Source organism: Malurus melanocephalus, unplaced genomic scaffold, assembly GCF_030028575.1.
Source record: "Malurus melanocephalus ecotype Western Australia unplaced genomic scaffold, MMel_1.1 scaffold_181, whole genome shotgun sequence".
NCBI lineage: Eukaryota > Metazoa > Chordata > Aves > Passeriformes > Maluridae > Malurus > Malurus melanocephalus.
The window spans coordinates 753974-775648 of record NW_026623413.1 but is presented as its reverse complement, the minus strand read 5'-3'; the positions used below and the strand labels follow the sequence as shown (position 1 = coordinate 775648).

The 21675-nt window shown below is 48.4% G+C and overlaps 1 protein-coding gene across 1 annotated transcript in view; it reads left to right on the top strand.

Annotated features, from left to right (window-relative positions):
* CRB2 (crumbs cell polarity complex component 2) overlaps positions 1-21675 on the top strand; it is a 32347-nt gene that overhangs the window by 5298 nt on the left and 5374 nt on the right. The window contains exons 2-12 of the mRNA XM_057372918.1: positions 3090-3776; positions 5433-5628; positions 6045-6184; positions 6626-6808; positions 7628-7741; positions 15833-16771; positions 17545-18101; positions 18701-18866; positions 19270-20137; positions 20918-21034; positions 21471-21597. Of these exons, the coding sequence (XP_057228901.1) occupies positions 3090-3776; positions 5433-5628; positions 6045-6184; positions 6626-6808; positions 7628-7741; positions 15833-16771; positions 17545-18101; positions 18701-18866; positions 19270-20137; positions 20918-21034; positions 21471-21597 (4094 nt within the window). The remainder of the gene's footprint in view (positions 1-3089; positions 3777-5432; positions 5629-6044; positions 6185-6625; positions 6809-7627; positions 7742-15832; positions 16772-17544; positions 18102-18700; positions 18867-19269; positions 20138-20917; positions 21035-21470; positions 21598-21675) is intronic.

Sequence of the window (21675 nt, the reverse complement as noted above, 5' to 3'; positions counted from 1 at the left end):
GTGGGTAATGCTAAAACAGCATCTCCAAGCAGAGAAGTAATTGCCTAACTTCTCATTAATTTCTGATTTTTTGTGGTTAGAAAACTCGCTGTTGCAGCTTTGACAAGGTGATATTGTAAAGGTAAGCGTAAGATTATTAAAGTAAATTATTAAAACAGAGCCTGGTAAACTAGCTTGTTTGCCTTCAAATGTCACAAAAGGTCACACCCTKCATGGTTTGGGGAAAATCTTTGTCAGCTACCTTTAAAGTGTAAAACCAGCCCTGTCCTGACAGAGCKCAATGAATGCTTTATATGGGACTCTGGTAGCCTTTGAAGTTGCTCCTAATCCACCCCTAAATGCCTGGAACTGTTCTTCAAAGGATCTGTAGTCTCCTCCAATTTCAATTCAGAGTAGGCTTGCAGGAAGGTAGGACTGTAATACACTTCTAATGGTTTTTATCTTACAAACATCACTAATTCATATTTTTCTTAAAGGAAAACTCCTGAATGTCATTGTTAATCCAACCACAACTACTTTTGTGAAAAACTATAARCTCTTGTCATTCAATGTTTTCCTTGACCTGATTTTCACTGTGTTCATGGAGCAGCATAGTCTGAACTACATGTTTTCATGGTTCTTATATTGTGAAACAGGGAAAGCTAATTTATTCATTTTTCTTATTAGCATTTGGTGCATATTCATGTGCCATTCACATTCATATAATAATCTATTCAAAAATTAACAGCAATAACTGGATGYCCTAGGTCTGATGGTTGAAAATAAMAAAATCAGAAGGCCYCATGTTTGCCACACATCTCTCTATAAGAGACAGGCTTTAGTGACTGTACAGACCATTGGGCATGGCAGCCATATGATGGACCAAAACAGAGAAGGTACAAAAAGGTGTGTCTTTGTGAAAGAACTTTGGGAAAGGCAGGAAATAGYAAAGGCATTTGATGTTTGTCTTTATTTGCAAAAAGCATTTTGCCTGTGTTCTTCTCATGGTAGCAGAAAGCCGTGCATGAGCCTTGGCAGTGGCTCAGCCTGGCCATGCCCRCAGTGCCTGGGGATTCTGTGGAAATGTGAATTTCTTTGCAGATGSAGTGTGCTGCAGCTCCTTCCCAAGATGCACCAGACTCAGGCTCCTTTTTTATCCCAAACTCTGCTTCTGGCCTGTGGAAAGTGCACAGGCTGGGGCGGGTTACTCATTAAGCCTACAAAGKCTCATATCTCCTGCCTAGTAAAGCTCTTTTGCAAATAGTTTCCTGGGCTTCCACTCTAATTGCCACAGAGATTCCAGGCAGATTCCGTCATCCTTGTTTTCTGCCTGACTGGGAATCTGAGAATAAAAGGGTTGATGGCAGAATAATGGGATTTCTGGACAGTGCAGGGCTCAGCAGCTCTCCCCAGCATCACATGAGAGGGGAAGGGAGGGGTGGGCCATGGAGATGATGCTGGGAAGAGAAAGGGCTGCCTAAATCCCTTAGCACCCTCCCTCCCCCAGCAGCACGGCCCCTTAAAAGACTTAGAAACACTACAGTCTTTGGTGGGAGGAATTTGGGGGAGGTCAGGGCAGGGGCAGGCTTTTGTAAACCCAAGTCTCATACAAATCCCTTTCAGGCCCTGAAGTTGGTGCCCTCCACCTTCAGGTACAAAGAGGCTGAGGAACTGATGGAGCAGATAGAGCTCCAACACAGATTAACTACCGAGGTGTAAAAGGTGCACCAGAGCAAGGCAAACGTGACCAAAATTGGGCTGGGATAATGCTGGCACAGTGACAGAACRTGGAAGGTCAGCTGAGGAGCAGTGCTGTGGTGTGTGATCCTGGCAAGTCGTTAGCATGGAGCATGGCAGGGTAAAGCAACATTCCTCATGGGGCAGGGAGGGCTGAGGGAGCTGCAGGGATTTGGGATCCTGCCCTCTCTCCACCTGCAGCTTTGTGGGGTTTACAGAGACTGAGGCCTATCACTACCTGGGCCACAGAGACATAGAGAGAGCAGCAGGAAGGGTGAAGAGCTGCTTACCCARAGGCTTTGAGTGATGCCTTGACTTCCAAACCAGAGAAGTCTGGACCAGTAGCGATTTCTCAGATACCATTTGCTCCTTCATGAGTTTTTTTATTTTTAATAAGATGTATCCTACATAATCTCATTCATAGAAACTAAATTTGCAGTTCAGTGGGCACCTTCCATCACATTTCTGGATTGGTGGAGCTGCTTAATGGGGCAAGACCCTTTTAAACTCTGCCCTTGTGGGGAAGGCAGGGCATTGTGGCTCAGTGTGAATTAACTGATCTCATCCAAATGCTCCCAGATTTAGGGGAATCTGGTGTTAACCGGTTCCTGGTATCTTGTTGTTAGACTGGTGTTTTGGCTCAGCAGGTGCTGAGTGTTTGGATCTACAATGCCATCAGCATAATGAATCTCAGCAGTTTCTGATCTTCATTGCTAAAAAATGTCCTGCGGTGTCAATTTACATGTCTAACATGGGCAGAGGATGAGGGTTAGTGGTTATCAACCTGAGCTGCCTGATGTAATCAGAGACTGTGTGAAATGTGCCCATTTGCAGTTTGCCTTGGGTTATTTATGGGAGCATCTTCAAATCACTTCTGGATTAGCTGAGAAAAAAATGTATCCCCCCAAGGAATAGCTGGGACATACAGAGCCACAGAGCAAACACCTTGGACTCATCCTGCCCCTCTGGATTTCCAGGCACAAGTACTGTGCCCGGCCAGTGAAAGGGGTCATGGAATTTTACACKAAGTTAATCTTGTGAATGGATTTAAGGTGATGCGTGTCACTGCTCTCAAAGTGACTCATGGATGAATAAGCATGAGTGAAATAATTGGTTTGTGAGTGTCTCCTAAAAAAGCAGGTACCTGGTTACCCAGTTWGGCAAGAGATTCCTGATTGCCACCAAATGAAGGGTTCTTATGTTGTCTTCTTTGTAGTAAATGTTTGATTCTCCATTATCCTTCTCTGGAAGGCTAGAACAGCTTTTTGGAGTTTGGAATTTAGGTGGCAATCTCCAAGTTGTATGTGGGGATCAACAGAACTTTTTTCTTTAGAGTTACAAATGCTGACTAACAAAAAGTCTTTTCTCAACAGGAACTTCATACTCTGACAATGACAGTGGCTGTTCCTCATCCCCCTGTGAGAATGGGGGGAGCTGTAAGGATTTGGGAGTGGGTTACCAGTGCATCTGCCCCGTGGAGCCTGTAGCCTACATGGGCGTAAACTGTGAACTGCTTTATGATGCTTGCATTAAACATGACTGTCCTGCCCACATGAGCTGCATCCGGACTCCRGGACTGCTGGAATATGAATGTGTGTGTACACCTGGCTCCACGGGCRCTGCCTGTGACAATGTGGACGAGTGTGAGAGCAGCCCTTGCACAGACCCTCGKTTTGAATGTGTAGACAGCATGAGTGGATACACCTGTAGGTGTAGGGGAGAAGGCTGCCAAACAGAAAGCTCCGCCTGCTCCAGCCAGCCCTGCCTGAACAACGGCACGTGTGTCCCGGCTCCGGGCGGCTACAGCTGCCTCTGCCAGCCCGGCTTCAGCGGCGCCACGTGCGGGGACGACATCGACGAGTGCGCGTCGGGGCCGTGCCGGAACGGTGCCATCTGCAGGGACAGGGCGGGCGAGTACAGCTGCTTCTGTGTGCCCGGCTTCCAGGGCTCCAACTGCGAGATCGACATCGACGAGTGCGCGTCCCGGCCCTGCCACAACCGCGGCACCTGCCTCAACCACATGGACCACTACGAGTGCCACTGCGTGCCCGGATACACAGGTACTGCTGGCACCCGGGGCTCCTGTGCTGGGAGGAACTGCCCCACACAGTCCCTCCATTCCCGCAGTGTTTGGGGCTCTCTGGTGATAACGGTGTAGGGCTGCTGGCAGTTATTTCCAGGCAATCCCTGAGGCCTTGAATTCCTTGTAGGTGTTGAGAGAGTARGGTCCAAGAGTGGACAGCCTTGAGTACTAGACACAAAGTAGCTGTGMTTAGTTCTCAGCATGGAATTAACGGAGGTAAACATAAAAAATTATTTAACATCATTAAATGGATGCTTAGTGTTTCCAGGTGTAACTTAAAACTGCCGACCTGGCCTCTAGTTCTTTGTTGCATGGGGTACTTGTCTTTTTGAAAAAAGTGTATTTTAGTTGGAGATTTCAATTCTGTCATGCCTGGTGAATATTTATTTGGCATATGATTTAAGTATTWCTCTTTTGTGCATCTGAGCTAATGGTGACTCAGAGAAGAATGCACACCTGTGAGTTATCTGGGAGGGGGTGGGTCTCCTTCTTGCAGCCCTGCTTATCGGAGTGGAATGGGGTGGAATGTGTCCATGTCTGCCTGGTACCACCTCGCACATGAACTTTCTCAGCCTTCCTCCTGTTCACAGACTGAAGTGTTTAAGGAGGTGGGTTGCTGTGAAGGAATGCTGCTGATTACCAATGGAATGAGGAGAAGTTACAACATCAGGAATGCAGTCCCTGATGCTGAATCACTCTCTGATAAAAATGAACAGTGGAAAAAAGGCAGAATTTCTATGTGGGTCCTAAGGTTACTGGTGATTTTGAGTATCAAGCATAATTCTGTCTTTGCAAATCAGTTTCTTTTTTTATCTTTATGCTGAATCCTCAATTCAGGATTGTGAGATTCCCTGCCAAAGGAGTGATAAAGTGACCCAGGCAGCTGKAGGAGTTTGTTGTGCTTCAAATTAYTCTGATGTCAAACATGAGSCTTAGCCTTGTGATTAGTTCTTCATGCAGAGGTTTGAGCACCACTGGCTGGCCAGGCCARGTTGTTTCCTGGTGCTTGCAGCTGGAATTTGGGTGAAGGAAGTTTTGTGTGGGTATTGAGGGGTTTGAACCAGATTAGGGGGCCCACATTCCWCCAGGATTAGGATGACCATGCCCATTCTGTGAGGAGCCTTTGCCAAGGAGGGCAGATTAGATGGATTGATAGGTGCCACTGTAATGAGTAAGGTTTGGAGGTGATGCCAGGCCACGGGCTGCTCAAGGAGGTGGAATATAAATAAGATAATTGCATAGAAATCTTGCATGAGGTCTTGTTCTGTTAGAGAAGTTGGGACTTTGGCCCAAAAAGGTGTCATTTGTCATTATCTGTGACCAGGAGCCGTGGACCGAACATTAAATTTGGAATAGCACTTCCCAATAAAATCACTTAGTAACATCAGGTATCACTGCAATCAGTGTTTTGCGTTGCTTTGTTGCTTTTTCCCTGGGTATCACAAAGCAAGGTACAAACAGAATTGAAATAAATGGAACAATATTTTGGAGAAGGAGGTAGAGATCATTCTGGRAGCCAGCTGAGGTTGATAACATGACTCTTGTGATTCCATCTCAGAGTTCCAGGCAGCACATATACACTTTTCTGGATTTGTAACACAGATATTTTTCTGTTTTTTTTTTTTTAACAAAGGTGTGAACTGTGAAACYGAAATAGATGAATGTGCTTCAGACCCTTGCCAGAATGGGGCCCTGTGYAATGATCATGTCGGGTTCTACACCTGCACCTGTGCACCGGGTTATGGAGGAAGCCAGTGTGAGGTGGACATCAATGAATGTGAGAGCCAGCCATGCCAGAACAATGGGACATGTCAGGACCTCATTAACAGGTGAGARACCAGTGGTGGGGGGCAGTTRGACACCAGGACTGATCTAAAGGTCYAGTCAGTGCAACCTGTGAAAATCAGAATAGAAAGCTGTGGGGGAAATGGGATTGAGTATTTTGTACATCCCAGCGGCAGTAACAATGATTTGTGGCAATAAGGGAGAAGSCCCCTCCCAGCAGCAGWACTCCAGGGGTGCTTAAAGGAAGGGAGGAACAAACACAAAGAGAAGTGGTTGGCAGAGCATGAACAGCACAGGCAGCTGCTGAGAACATACCTGTGTGTGTGAATTTACCTTTCCACAGGTAAGGTGTGARCACAAGTGGGTGTGAGCACTGACAGCTGCGCTTTCGCCCTTTCCTCACCCRGGGCTTTGCTGTCCGAGGCAGAGCTGATGCTTTGCTCTGTTTGGTGCCCCACAGCTACCACTGTGACTGCAGTGACACCGGCTTTGAGGGGACCCACTGCGAGCTGGAGATCCTGGAGTGTGCCTCTGACCCCTGCCACAACGGTGCCACGTGCCTGGAGGGAATCAAGGGCTACAGCTGTGCCTGCTGGCCAGGTGGGCTGGGGCTGTGCTGGGGTGTTGTGTGGGGACCATGGACAGCATGTGCTTGATTGCTGTGTTGAAGAAATAGAGAATTAATGATCATACTGCACGGCCCAGAGTGAGTTTTCATTGTCTGGAGCTGTGAGGCTGCACTGCTACCCTTTACAGGTCATCCCAAAATCCAGTTGACCTGCAAAACACTCTGATTCTCAATTTTTCTTTCCTGCCATTTTCCATCACAAGTTCCTCTATCACAAAGTGATGCTTTCCTGCAAATTGATGATTTGTAGCTCCTGTATTTGACATAGTGGAGAAAATAGAGGGCCCAGGGACTCCCTGCCAGATGAGCTGCAGACTTGTGGGTGTTACTCTCACCCTCAAGGTAGCCACAATGTTTGGGAGCTGAGTTGCTGTGGAGCTGTGCACGATGCTGACAGTGGTGTCTCGTGGCAGGYTACACTGGGCAGGACTGTGAGGAGGATGTGGATGAGTGTGTGACAGAGCCCTGTCACAACGGTGGCCTGTGCCTGGAGCGCTCCAACCCAGCCCACTACGGGACACATCCCCACTTCCCCAGCAACTTCAGCTACAGCCAAGCAGCTGGGTTCCTGTGCCAGTGCCAGCCAGGCTTTACAGGTGAGCTGTACAGCAACAAAAATCACTTMAGGACTGGCTCTTCAGAGGGGGTGGCAGCTTGATGCATCAGGAATGTGCTTCTGCTCCCATTGCAGGCACCTGAATGTCATTGCCTGTCTCCAGGCTGGGGCAGCAGCCTGTGTATTTCCCCATGCTTCTGTGAATGCCCTCTGGCTATGCAGGTGCCAGGGTGTTTTCCTTTTGTCWGTCTGTCATGCATATGGCAGAATTCATCCCTAGGGATAGCTCTGAAATTCCTSATCAGAGGAACCTAATTCCCTGCGGTCACAGATTACTATTCTAGGTGTTCCATGGGAGACTATTCTCATTACAGCAACTCAGAGGGAGAAAAGAGGGGTTTATTGATATGGTGCTCTTGGAGCTAGAAGCTCTGTGGATGTTCCTCTGAAATATCACCCTTTCTGTGGATTGGAGATATGTATAAAATGCTGGATTTAATAGYTGGGAAATTCCCTGGTGGGAAGGTATAACAATGGGAGAACAGAGCACACAGACCTCTTTTAGCTGGCTCAAAGAAAAATCCTTTATTCTCAAAAAGCTGTGCCTCTTTATGATTTAATTTTCCTGATCTTGCCAGTGTTTGACATTGGAAAATAACTCCAGGCTTCATTTGGCCCCATTGTTTTGGAGCTGGTATCTGTGTGCTACTGTCTGCAGAGACATGCCAGAGTTCAAGAAGTTCTTACGCATTTTTAGGTGACAGAAAARAAGTGCAAAATTTATGACTGCAGTTGTGATTCTTTGTTTTGCTGCTGCACACGTGCACTCCAGAGGTCTGTTTGTGTTTTCACTTTCCAGGGGAGACCTGCTTTACCAACATCGATGAGTGTGAGTCCCAGCCCTGCCAGAATGGAGGGCTCTGCCAGGACCTGGTGAATGGTTTCCTCTGCCAGTGCCTCCCTGGTTACTCAGGTAACTCTGGGGATGGGGGTGACTGGAATCAGATCCTTCTGGCTGCCTAATGCTGAACTGCTGCAGGATTCCAGGATGAGAACTGGGGAGGTTTCCATACACATAGGATGAAATATATAGAAAACCAGCCTTTAAATGAAAAAAGGCTAGTTGTCACAGGCTCCTGGCTGTAGCAGATTGGCTCACCAGCACATAAACATCTGTAAAACATCTCCATTCACTGACACTCTGCRTGATAAGAGCCAGCCATTTTTGGYTGAAAGCAGTGATCTGCTAAGTTAGGAGGTCAAAAGGTCTTTGTGATGTGAGCAAAGGAAGCTTTCTCTGTTTACAGGGGAATGAGGAGTCTGGATTCTTCCCCAAATGCCCTGCCTGACCCTAAGGGTTCAGTTTGCAGGTTGAGAACCTGGGGGATAGTGAATGTCAGYCCTGTTGGGAAGGTCCTCTATTAACTGGTACTAAACCTCATCTTAGTTTARAATATTTGTTCTCAGTCTTCATCTTTAAATTCCACTGTATTGGCCAATTTAACTCCAGAATAGTTTATAAGAAAGGTGATTCCAACACAGTCCTGCATTTCTGGATTTGAGCTGAGGGTAACCTCTCTACAGTGTTACCAGGCTGCCATCTCGTGGGAAAAAGAAACACTTGAAGCCAGAAGAAAACTCAATCCCTTAACTTGCAAGAGCAGGTAACAACATTCCAGAGACTCTCTCAGGCCTTTATTGCATGGGAAAATTTTCTGTTTTGCTTCTGTGGTTGCAGTGGTTGAGCTGTGTTGGTTTAGCTCTGCCCAGCTCTTTCCTGGGAAGACCTATTAATTTYATTCCCAGGATCTAAAATCAGCTTCCAGTTAACACCTTCTGAAACKGAGCTGAATTATTTGTGGGGTTTCCTGGCCTATCTCATTTGCTAATTTAGGATAGATCAAGAAAAATTTGCTTTTGTAGATGAGGCCTTTGAAAATCAGCTTTTATCTATGCTTGTTATCGCTGCTTTCTCAGGCAGTTACAATGCTGTACTCGTGGACTGAGATCTTGTCCAAAGAGATGGTTTAAAGTTTATCCTTCTTGTCAGAATTCCCACTCACATCTGTGCCCTGTTCTCTTTTCCTCCTGCAGTGCCCCAGCACCCTCACAGAGCTCAGAATTTCATTGTGCTTTGCCAAGCAGCAGATCTGTTTAATCCTTTCCAATTCTTAGCATGCTCATGGGCAGAAAAGCTGACAGAAACAYGGGCTGATGGGCAAAGGAGTGCTAGAGTTCATTCTGTTACTTCAAATTTGGGTTCATTAGTACTTGAAGGGGATTAGAAGCAGGTTGCTCTTCTGGACATTGCTTTTGGTAAAGGACTTTGTCTCAGCTGGGGTAGTTCTGACACATTAACACAGCGAAGGGCTGGGAGCAGTCTGTGAGATCAGTGAGTGCRTGTGGAGGAGTGAAGCTGACAGGGAAATAATAGCAATTAATCTCCACTCCTTTGTCAATTAATCCCAGTACAGTCATGCTGGGTAAACAGCTTATTACTTCATATTAGGATCACAGAACAACTTTGTGAAGCTTCCTATAATGTTTCTCTTCAAAACACATTTCTGTGGCAGCTTAGATCTGCCATGAACTTGGGTTTAAGCTGCCTCCRCTGATTAAAGTGAACTTGCTACTCTGATGAAGAATGCCTTCTTGGGGCGGCAGGGGGTTCCTTCTGTGTGTTTGCTTCTTCAGGCTGAGGAATTTGGGGAGTGTTGGAATAACAATGCAAGTCAGGAGAAATTCTTTCTTTGCAAATTAACTGCCTCAGTGCTGTCTCAGTGTAGTGCTGGGAGATGATCCTTCACTTTGAAATGTGTTGTTGAAAAAGCAGTGTCTCATTCCTGAGAGAACAACACAACAGGTCCTGAAGAGTCTGTTCAGCACATGGTTTGTGCTTTAGCAGAGCATATATGTACCCTGAGAGGATGCAAGAAGTATGAATCAGAAGTTTTCATGGGTACTAAATGAAGTGTGAAGGAATCTTGCATGCWCTTGGAAATTATGTCAACTGTGGGCAAGAGAAAAAGCATATTAGGAAAAGTCTGTCTTTTAGGGAGAAAAGAAATCCAACAAAATGAATTCTTTCTTTAATTTTTTTCAGAAATGGTTTCAGTCCAGCATGTATTTATTAGGCAGGGGGTTAGACCAGGACAGGAAAAAGAAAGGTGTTACCATTTGACATGGACACTGATTTTTAACCCACTGGACAGCCCTGAGGAGCAGGGATGAGCACAGCATTTCCATCSCAGAACCCAGCCCGGGGCAGGGGCACCTTGTGATCATGGCAACATTCTGAGCTTCTCTGCACATGGCTGAGGAACACTTCTACTTTCATGAGAAATCAGAAGGTGATRTGGTGTGAATGTGTCCCAGTATAATTGGAGGGCTTATTGACCATCTCACTTTGTTCAGCCATAATGTCTTTGTCTCCTTAAAGAAGCAGAAACCTTCTGTGCAGCAGCTATAAATGGTGACTCTGTGAGGGTACAAGCCCAGATCAAATGGGCTTGAATTCCTGGGTCATGGGTTAGGAAATAAATGGGAGATCCTTCTTCCTTCTAACCACCTTTGGATAGATTTAATTTTTTTGTGCAGGTATTTCTTAAGTCAGATTTGTTTTAGAGACGGAGCCTCTAGAGCAAGGGCAGCTAAAAGGTTAAGATAGTAAAGAGATTAGAGGCCTGTTCCCCTTCAACCAAATCCTTTTGGTAAATATAGCTGAAGGGAGCTAGGCAGCACTTGGTGAGGCTCCCCCCCTTCCCTTCCGCTCCACGTTTCTTCTCCCTGCTGGATCACAGCTCCGTGTTAATCAGACCTTTTGACTTCCCTGTCATCTGATCAGAAGGCTGTGAGTGCTGCAGTCCAGAGCCTGCTTGTGCCTGGTGCCAGGTGAGAGCAGAATCTGTGCTGGGTGCATTGGGGTGTGATGGATWTCCAGGCAGTAGTGTACAGGTAGACTGTGTGTGTATGTGGAGATAACTGTGTGGGTGCATCAGCCAAAACAGGCATCTTTTTGAAGACATTGAATGTTCTGCAGTCTTCGCACTTGTTACACTTTATTGTTGCAGTAGTGGCTGAATGTGCACAACTGCCTGTTTGTTTTCTCCTGAGCAGTAACAGAAGGGTCAGAGTAGCTAATGGAGATAAAGTTCCAAATCTGTGCAGGGACAGGTTTGTGTGTGCACAGGTCTGTGGCTATTTGAAAAGTTTTGACTCCAAACAAACACTCACCATATTCCTCCTGCTTTGAGTATCTGTAAAATTGACTGGCATGTTTGGATTGAGTAAAATTACAAAAGTGAAATAGCTGCAGGAGTTGTTGGAATGCTTTTTTAATATCTGAGTGATACTGCTAATGCAGATTCCAGACGCTGACATGTGGGAGGTTTTGTTTGCTTGGACCTGGCATTGATACAAACAGACTCCAAGTTTGGGGAAAAGCTCCCAGATAATATTTCTTCACAGAAAGAACAAACTTCTCTGGTAACTTACAACACAAAAATACAACTCTGCTGCCAGGACTTTTATAATATGAAAGTAACTATAYTAAAAAACAAAACAAAACCAAAACCCAGAAGCATAGAGGAAAAAGGAGACTGGAACAGCTAATATAATAAGGTGGCTAATGAGGAAAGAGAGTTTTGATTGTGTAGTGCCATGTCTGAACCAGCAGATTCCGCATAATGCAGGCAATTTCCTTCYGTCCGTTTTGACTTCAGAGAAACAGATCATGGCCATTAAAACCTGAGACTTTTCTTTGCCAATATGGTAGAGTGGAAATACTTGTGCTCAAAAATCTCTGGAACAGGGCACAGGGAGGAGGAAAGGTACTTGATGGATGCAGATTCTGTCAGTATTGAATGTGCAGCAGGGCCCATGTTCACCCTGCACTGGGAACTCTCATTGTTCCTATGGTTTAGATATTGCACAGTGGTGGAAATGCAGCTTTTTGGCTTAGCCCATAAAAAGAACATTTTGGCCTTATTGGTGGGATTTGGCAGATTCACCTTGAGCGCAGCAAGGGTAGGAGCTTGTCTCTGGGCTTTGCCCTGCTGAGCTGAGGCTGTGGGCACTGCTGGGCACTGCTGGGAGGCACCGAGCAGGAATATGCTGGGAGCACACATTCCTGGTGTCAGCACGGACAGGGGCCAGCTGGGAGGGTCAGAGCCGGGCTGGATTAGACCTGGCGCAGGGCAGGGCTCTGCTCCCTCGGCTCTTTCACTCCAATCCCTTCTCGTGTGACTGGCACCAGCGAGCGCCTGAACACACTGCCCTGGCAGCCCAGCYTTTTTTGTCATCCCTCCCCCTCTTCACCCCCATTTTTTTTCCCTTTACTGTCACCAATGTCCACAAGGAGTCGGCCATGAAATCTGTGCTGATTGGCGTGATCCTGAAGGGAATTTTTCTGCTAGCAGGTAATGAGCTGTGTGCAGTCCTTGCAGTGTGTCCTGCCTGTGTGCGTGCCTGCCCAGGGCAGGGGGCTGGCTGTGTGATGCGTGGTAGCTGGAGGCATGAAGAGGAACCAGAATTGATTGGAGAGAAAGAATGTTTTTATTTTGAAGAGACCTAAAGTTTTGTTTTGGGAACTTTATGGCGAGGAATTTCCTTGTTGCACGGGTCTGGCTGGCAGCTCCACAGTCTTTGTGCTGCAGTTCTGCCTTGTAGGACAGTGTCAGAGCCGGGGTGTTCTGAGGCTCCAGGTTTGTGCCCAGGTGAGCTCTGGAGGCACACAGGTGTCTCCTGGCTACTTCCGTGCAACATTAGTTTTGTTTTTTACAGTTGTTTTTTGCAGTTTTCATTTTTCCTGTAATGATTGAAAGCTGCCTCGTAGAGTAGTAGTGGTTGTAACTCAGACAAACCCTTTGGCGGTCAGTGCCTTCCCCASCTCCTCCCGCTCCCTCGCCCCGAGCAGGAGTGCGCGGTGGGAGAGCGGCAGAGCAGGGGTTGCCATGGAAATGGCAGTAATTGTGCAAATATAATTGTGTCGGGGTCCGTTTGTTGTGGCTAATTCTCTGCCTCCCTCTTCTCCCTCCCCTCCTTTTTCCTTTTGATAATAATAATACAATCCCTAATTAGGATGCAGCAGGGAAAGGTCGTTAGGAATTCAGCTGCCTTGTGGAGAGGGCAAGGCGGTGCTGGCCGGGCAGCCCTGCTGAACTCCCGTGTTTCAAGGAATAGACCTTGTCCTTCAAGGTTTTTTGATATCTGACAGCTAAATTAGAATATTTCACTTCATTTGTGCTTATTCTTTTAACATTTTATGTATCTGTTGAAGTACGTGATTCTTACACTCCATACAATGCATATTTGCTTATCAACAGCAGCCAGTAAATCATTCCCTCCATTCAGGGAGGGGTGAGCTGGTGGATTTAATCACACTTGCATCTACTAAACAGGACTGTTCCCACCACAGCAGTAACGCTCTGAATGTGGTGAAGGATTGGTATTTGAATGTAGTGCAGGCTGTGAAAGCTCAGCCACTTCTGAGTGTTTGTGACCCAGCCCCTGTGGCTTGGTGGCTTAGGACTGTTACCGCAGATGTTTGAAATCCTTCAGTCCAGATAGCAGCCTGGTAAATACCACTTGTCTGATTTTCAGATAAGGAGTTCCTCTGGTTTGCTATAGTTAGTCTTTAACTAGATAAGGAACTCATTAAATGTTTTAAAGTCTCCTAATGGTGTAATGAATCAGATTGGCAATGTTGATTGGCAATGTTTTACTATTGATGGCTCAAATAATAGTAAACATTTGAGCTAAGAAATTTAGAGGGAACAGAGGAGATTAYTACTTGTTTACAAGGAGAATAACTTGGTTTTGTAACTTGTTTTTGTCTAACAGAGTCATGTCCCCCACTTGTATTTTTTATATATACCTGAAAAGGGATGCCTATGCTGCTCTTAGAAAAACCAATTAGTGTTGAACAACTTCTTAATATCTACTTCCAGTGGGTCTGCAAAGACACAACTGTCCATGTCTTGGACAAGCTTGGAATAACAGATACCCAGGAAATGATCTGTGCTTTTGGAAACTGCAGTGATGTAGCTTCAGGTAACTGGAGCAAGAATTGYCATTAGCCAGATTTTTAGAACTCTTGTGAAATCTCCTTTCACCCATTTCAAACAAMCTAAGAAATGAAGCCAGCTGCATCCCATGGTAAAGCCTGGTGTTTGATCAGCCTGGGGCTGTGCACCCACCCTGGGGACTCATTTCCCACTGGTGGGAGGCACTGGGGAGTCKAACAGCCCGGGCAGGTGCTGCTGCTGTGCCCCAGAGAGCTGAGCCCTGCTCAGGCTGGGAATGTGCGATGGGAACATGGGCCTCTCTGCCTCCCAGCCTTCTCAGAAATGCAAAAATTCACGGCATCTCCCCTTTTGTTATCCAAACCAATGTTATCTTCCCCTCATTGCCTTGGTAAATATCAGCAACTCTGATCTGAAACAGCAGCATCTCAAGGGTTTGGGACTCTACCAAACCTGTCTTTCCTCATTCAACAGCCTCTCCCCTTAAATCTGACTGCAAAATTGCCTCCTGCAGGTTGGAGAGCCCTCCAAGAAAACCCACTGCACAGTTATATTGCTCCACTGATTTTTCCCAGTTGCAATTGAAGTCTTCCTATCTTCTCCCAARCTGGGATTCTGCAGGCCCAGTGATGTCCCTTACACTCTGTTTATTCCAACACATTTCCTGCACAGCTTTGTGCTGCAGCCTTGGTTGTGTCCCTGCTGTTTCCTTGCTGAGCAAGCCCAGCAGTAAGAGCAATAGGCCTGTGCTGAGGGGGTGAAGGTACTGCTGCTTACAGAACCGCTCTGGCAGAGCTGCAAAATGCAGAATTAGAGCCTTGCATTTGTCTTTCAGTGCTTCTCAGAGCTCTGTCCCTACACTGGTACAATCAGGCAGTTGGGAGCTGGAAGCTGGTGCCGAGTCCTCATCTCTGCAGAGCTTAGGGGACAAACCATCACTGCAAATATTCAGGAATCTGTATCTTTGCTAAGTTTTAATTTTTAATCACACATCAAGTCCRGCTCCAGTGCTCCTAATGCCCCATCTCCCCGCATCTCTTTCCCCATGGCAGCTCTCTAATCTCTTTGACATGCACATTCTGTCTAGTGGCTTTTCTTTACAAATGTCCTTTGTGTTTTGATTCCCCTCCTTTGTGTGTGAATTCCTTCTTTTTCTTCCTGCTGCCCTCGTTGTGCTTGCTGGCTGGATCGGGTGTAATGCTATTAGATTGGGATAATCCATGCTTGGTTTATCTGTGGGACTGTCTCTGAAGATTAGTGAAAACCAACGTTATGGGCCAGATAAAGTGAACTGGTTCAGGGCTCTTCTGTCAGTCTGGGGATGCTCAGGAAAATGACAGCAGATTTTCATTAGCCAGATTTGGTGTAATGGCCTGTAATTTCATGAGCCCCATTGGGATCCATGTGCCTCTAGGACACAGAACTGCCTTGCAGGACCTCACCCATTCATTTCTGCAGGACTGGGCAGGAGTGAAATCAGCTTAGTGCCAGCRTGGCAGAGTGCCTGTGGAGCATGTTGTATTTGTTGTTTGGTCATGAATTGGGTCTTGTGAGTTTTACAACTGGTGGGTTTCCTTGGAATTTGAATTTTTCTTTGAGGCTTTCCAGTAACTTCCCATTTTACTGCTGTCTGGCACACTCGTGTCTGGAACATGCTCCAGTCAGATCTATGGACATAACTGGTGTTTGAACATACCAAATCTATTAAGAAAAAAGCATAAATTCCTTGCTTTGCTGTGTTGCTCCTCTGATGCCTTCTGCRTGTTGACTGCCTGTGGGGTTTGAGCTTGGGACAGGACAGCAGTTGGGGAGATGTGGCTGACAGGCCAAAGCTCTGTAAATAGCACCTGGGAAGATGCAGAAATTTGGTTTTCTTGCTCTTGCATGGTCAGCAGGACCCTGTGCAGTGAGTGTGGGGCTCTTTGCTGGCAGCTGCTCCCYGGACAGGGCTGGGGAGGGCAGTGCCTGGAGGCTCTGGGAGGGTGTCCCAGTCCCACAGTGAGATCCCACAGTGAGATCCCATCTCTAAATCTCTTTCACAGGTGTGGAATGTGCTGTTAACATCAATGAGTGTGAGGAGGGTCCCTGCAAGAATGGAGCTGTCTGTGAGGATGGCATTGCTGACTATTCCTGCCACTGTGCCCCTGGCCAGGATGGCATTACGTGGGGAGGGAAGAACTGCTCTGTCCAGCTCACTGGGTGCCAGAAGCACGACTGCCAAAACGAGGCCTTGTGCATCCCAACCTACCAAGCTGAGAGCCACGGCCACCTGTGCCAGTGCCAGCCTGGTTTCTCTGATGCCACGTGCTCGACACCAACAACGTTTTCCTTTGCTTCCAGAGGGTATCTCCTCATTGAGCTGCCCGAGAACAGTGAGAGCAGGAGGGRCACAGGAGGAGCCAGCGTGTCCCTCCGCTTCCGAACCACCTTGCCCAGCGCTGTCCTTTTTTACCGAGGCCGTGAAGCCGAGTACTTGTTCCTGGAGCTCTTGGATGGCATCCTGCATGCAGAGCTGAGGAGGGAGGATGTTGTGTACCCGCTGCTCCTCGAGGGGCTGAGAGTGGACGATGGCCAGTGGCATAAAGTGGAAGTTGTTGTGCACAGCACGGTGCAGCTGAAGCTCTGGCACGACTCTTGTGAGGCCGGGGTGTGCCTGCAGAGCTCTCCTGTCCCACCAGGCACTGCTCTGATCCCACAGGCCTTCCTGAATCTCTATATTGGAGGTGCTGAGGATCCCGTGGCCAACAACACACGGAGCCAGCAAGGCTTTGTGGGCTGCCTGGAAGACTTGCAGGTGGACACTGAGGCCGTGCTGCCGGCGGATCTGCCACTGGGGGAGTCGTCCCCGGTGAAGCCGGGCTGTGACCGCACCGAGTGGTGCCTGTCCCAGCCCTGCTCCCACGGAGGGCTCTGCGTGGACCTTTGGGCCACCTTCAGGTGTGACTGTGCCAGGCCCTACGGGGGCCCAGACTGCTCCTATGGTAAGTGCCACRGGACTGACACCTGCCAGCTCCACAGGTACCATAGAATCTTGGATGCTAGCTCTGGAAACAGAATTTTCTACTTGACCAGGGGGAAAAATAAAACAAAAGCCTCTGTGAATAAAATTCTCATTGATCCTTTCTGTCACTTGCTCCTGCAGGAATGGCTGTCACTTTTGTGGTGCAGGTTATTCCTCATTGAGCCAGAGGCTCTGACTTCACCTTTGTAACAGATCTGTATGAATGCAGGCGAGCAGAGAAATTGTTGTGCTGTGAAAAGTTGATCTTGAGCTTTTGAGTTGAGGATGAATAGAAATGTATTGCTTTATAGATAAACTGTAAAGTGTTAAAGGAAGCTCTTTGACAATTTTGAGTTAAAATAATTTCTATTTGCATTTTTTGCTCCTGCAAGGCTTGCATTAGGATTGTTCCAGGGTTTTTTTTTTCTGACACTTCTGAGCCCTAAACATGGAATGTACTGCTATTACCAAATTTACAAATTTTAAAAACAACTCTGTACCTCAAAGGTCCTTGAGTAAATCTGYTGGATTGGCCAGGGCTCTGCTAGACCTGTATTTCGCTCTTGTGCTACTTGAATTTGTGCCCTCAGAGAAAGCAGGGATACGTTCACCTACTTCTTAAGAGGAGCATTGTTACCCTGGCACACGTGGAAAATGTTAAGAAACGTTTGCCCCATTCCTAAGGAGCTGCATCCCTGTGCCAGCTGCATTCCCTTTATCTGTGAGCTGAAGTCTGTTTCTGTTCTCTTCCAGAGCACCCAGCAGCAACATTTGGCCTAGAGAATTCCACCAGTTTTGCCTCTTTCACCCTTTCCGACGGCCTCGGTGCAGATTTCAACCTCTCCTTTTTCCTGCGGAGTCGCAAACCCGAGGGTTTGTTACTGCAGATCTGCAATGGGACAGGCCCCTGCCTCACCCTGTACCTGARGGACGGCCAACTGCACGCAGAGATGTCCCCTACGGACACTGTGACCTTGCCAGGGAATGTGGTTGATGGCAGAAGACATTTGGTAGCCCTGTCTTTCCAAGGAGGCTCTGTTGGTGCTCTGCAGTCAGACACGTTCGTGGAGCTGGGGCAGCTCCCAGCACTGCCCTTGGCAGAGGGCTCAGAGGTGTTCATTGGGGGACACCCCAACCCCGACAGTGCCCAGCTCTGGGGGGGCCATTTCAAGGGCTGTTTGCAGGACATCCGACTCAACAGCCACCAGGTACAGTTCTTCCAGGTGGAGAATGACAGTCTGCCAGAGGAACTCAACAGGACTCAAACTGGAAATCTTGTGAATGGCTGCSTCTCTGATGACACCTGCAAGGTATGTGCTGTGTCTCATTTGTCTYGGTGTGTGCAGGGGATTATTGTAGTTCTGTGATTACACAAAAGTTTGACTGATGCTGGTATCAGAAAGAGAAGGTTTTTTGATGTATTGAAAAACACACGGTTCTGTGTGCTCCCACCTCACTCTATATGCTACGTGTGATGTGAACATTGAGTTTTCTCAAGCTCTCTTGTAGTTTTTGTGGGTTTTAGAACTTGGGCAGGGGCTTTTGTGCTGCCCATCTCCACTTTTTCTGAACCCACACAGGTTCCAGACTCCCCTCTCTAACCTGTARCCTTGCCAGCTCCTCCCTTTATCCTGTTCCAGTTGCACAAGAACCTCTTCCCCAGGAATCTGCCACTTCAGCAACAGCAGCTGAAGGAGCTGTCTCCATGTGCCCTTGGATCAGAGTCTGGCTCTCTCCTGGGCCATACCTGGGCACAGCACATGTGCCACACTGTTGCTGAGCTGCTAYTTCATTTTCCTCGTCTCTTGATTCAAATGCTGCTCATGCTCAATTGTCACAATTCTGCCRAATTCTCTTAGACCTAAAGATGAATTACTCTGCCCCTAAATTCCCCTGTTTTGTTTTTCAGTCTGAGCCATGTCAGAATGGGGGCAGATGCATTGTCACTTGGAATGATTTCCATTGCAGCTGTCCAGCAAATTTCACTGGGAAATTTTGTGAGGAGAAAGTTTGGTGCGAAAGTGACCCATGTCCTGAAGCCACCACCTGCACAGACGTTGTGGCAGGATATGTGTGTAAGTTGTGTTCTCCTGCTCGTGTGTTGGTAAAATGCCCCATGTTCCCTGTCTGTAATCGATGTTCCCAGGCTGTGCTGTTAAAAACAACACAAACACACGCTGCAAGCAGGACAAGGGTTGATGCCTGGGTTCACTGTCCTGCAGGCAGCACCTTGCCCCCAGGTGTGACAGAGCCCAGCTGAGGAGTAAAAATTGCTGCCTAAAAGCTGGATATTATTACAGGAGGTGCAACTGTAAACAGGAAGAGCTTTAAGGATGCCAGCAGCTCGCCTGTAATCCTGCTCACACTAAGCTTATGGGTTCTTAGGGGGAGAACCTGCCAGGGGTGTGCYGTTAGTCTGGCTCAAACAGGACACCAACTGTCTTTCAAATCCCTCGTGCTCTTCCCCTTTATTTATAGGTCTGGCTAATGCAACATTCAATAGTTCTGCTGCCATTGAATTTACCACCAACACATCAGTGAGCAGAACTCTGAGCAGCCTCCACGTGGACTTCAGGACCAGAGATGAAGATGCTGTTTTGCTTCGGGCTGGGGAAGAGGTGGATTCCCTCCAGGTAGCCATTAAGAATTCCTCCCTGCTGGTCGACATCAGGAGTGGGAACAGCATCGAGGGCGTCAGCTTCCTGAGCCTGCAGCCCGTCACAGATGGGGCCTGGCACAGCATCTCCGTGTCCATGGAGGAGCCGGCCGCGCTCTCCTCCAGGTGGCTGCTCCGCTTGGACGGCTCGGTCAATGTGACTCTGCCGGGAAACGCCGGCAACTTGGACTTCCTCAAGAACAACGCCTCGGTCGTTCTGGCCGAAAATTTCACCGGCTGCCTGGGCAAGGTGCAGATCGGGGGCATCTTCCTGCCCTTCCCGGCGCACCAACCGTACCCTCAGCCCGAGCAGTTCCAGAGGGCCGGCGGGGGCAGCGTCCAGCTGGGCTGCTCCGGGGCCRACGTGTGCGCCTCCAGCCCCTGCCTCAACGCCGGCACCTGCCAGGACCTGTTCAACTCCTTCCGCTGCGGCTGCAGCGCGGGCTGGGCGGGGCAGCGCTGCGAGGCCAACATCGACGACTGCCAGCCCAGCCCCTGCGTGCACGGGGACTGCGTGGACGCCGTGGCAGATTTCCAGTGCGAGTGCTTCCGCGGCTTCATCGGCAAGAGGTGCGACATCAACGTGGACGACTGCGTGCGGCACCAGTGCCTGAACGGAGCCACCTGCGTCGATGGCGTTTACGGSTACTCCTGCAAGTGCCCTCCTCAGTACTCCGGACCTCGCTGCGAGTAAGTGCCAGGGCTGCCTCCATACAGGGGCAGAGGAGCCCCCAGATAAACTGGACTTTTRCTTTGAGACACTTGGGGAAAAGCTTTCATTGCAAGCATCTGGTAGGTAAAGCACCTAAGTTCTGCTGTGACTTGGAAGGTGCTGTCCAGGTCCAAACCCTCACTGCCAGGGGCTCAGCCTCAAACAGGATAAGGATCTTTCCTTTTGATGTGAGTTATCCCCATGCTACATTTCAGAGCTATGTGAAGGGCAAGTTGTCCCTTCCCTCTAGCACTCCCCAAGAAGTCCCTTTTCTCTGGGGTTTGACTTCCCTCTGCCATATTCCTGACTGAAAACAAAACAACTTGTGCCAGTTCATGGCTGAGCTTCAGTTATCTGATCTTTCCAGGATGGTTTTCCTATTGTTTCTGCTGCGCTCTGGTGCAGTTACCTCGTAGTGGCATTATCCTTCCTGGGCCTGGCTGCACCGTTTGGCACTGTCCTGTCCCTGCTTATATTGTCATTAGCAAGGACAGGCCTGTCTGAGAAAAATAGCACGTACTGCCAGAGCTTCTGTCACGATCCAAGGCATGATCCTGTCAAGCTCCTGGCATGATCCAAGGAATGCCCTGATACTAGGGATGATTTCTGAGACTATTCACTTCTCCACTTGTGTCAAACTCCTTTCTAGAAATACCAATGACTGTGTTTATGACCCTCGCCAGCCCCATTCCCCCGAGCCCCAGAACACTCTGCCCTTCCCCACAAGTGTTCTAAAGGCTGTCCCTTGCTCTCCCCAGGTGGCCATTCCCCCCTCAGCAGTGTGGCAAGAACTTCACCTGCCTGAATGGTGGCAGATGCATCACTGAGAGCTGGGGAGCCAACTGCTCCTGCAGGCCTGGCTTCACTGGAAGGAAGTAAGTGCTGCTTTGGGATGGTGCTCCCCTGATCTCGGTGGGGTGGCTGAGCAGGGCCCTGCCTCATCCTCCTCCCTKTCATTGTGCTGGTCAAACAGCTGCTCCTAAAGGGAACACGAGCTGTAACCTGGAGCAGAGGGAGGCTTTGGGTCATCCAGCTGCCACTACCAGTTTTTTTGCAGTGAGAACTGCTTCCAAGTTTTTTCAAGCACGTTACCTGTGCTGGAGACCTGTGCTGGGCCTCAGTCCCACACAGACCACAGCAGGAGGGTTGGTGTGAACAGGGGAGAATGTTGTGTCCTTTGACTCTGGAGAAAGGACCTGGAAAAGCTGCAACGGGTGCTTTTCAAACAAGAGAGGCCTTTTCAGAGTGATGATTTTATGTTCTATGGCACAAGAACGTATGTGACAATTCTAATACACGTTTTCTTTGCAGCTGTCAAATCAACATCAACGAGTGTGACCCGAACCCGTGCCAGAACGGGGGCACGTGCCAGGACTCAGAGAACAGATACGAGTGCGTGTGCAGCGCCAGCTACACCGGCGAGCGCTGCGACATCAACGTAAGCACTGCCCACTGCAGGGCTCCTGCAGCTCTGAGCAGGGGCCTGGGGCTCTGGGATCCTGGGGCTCTGGGGTTC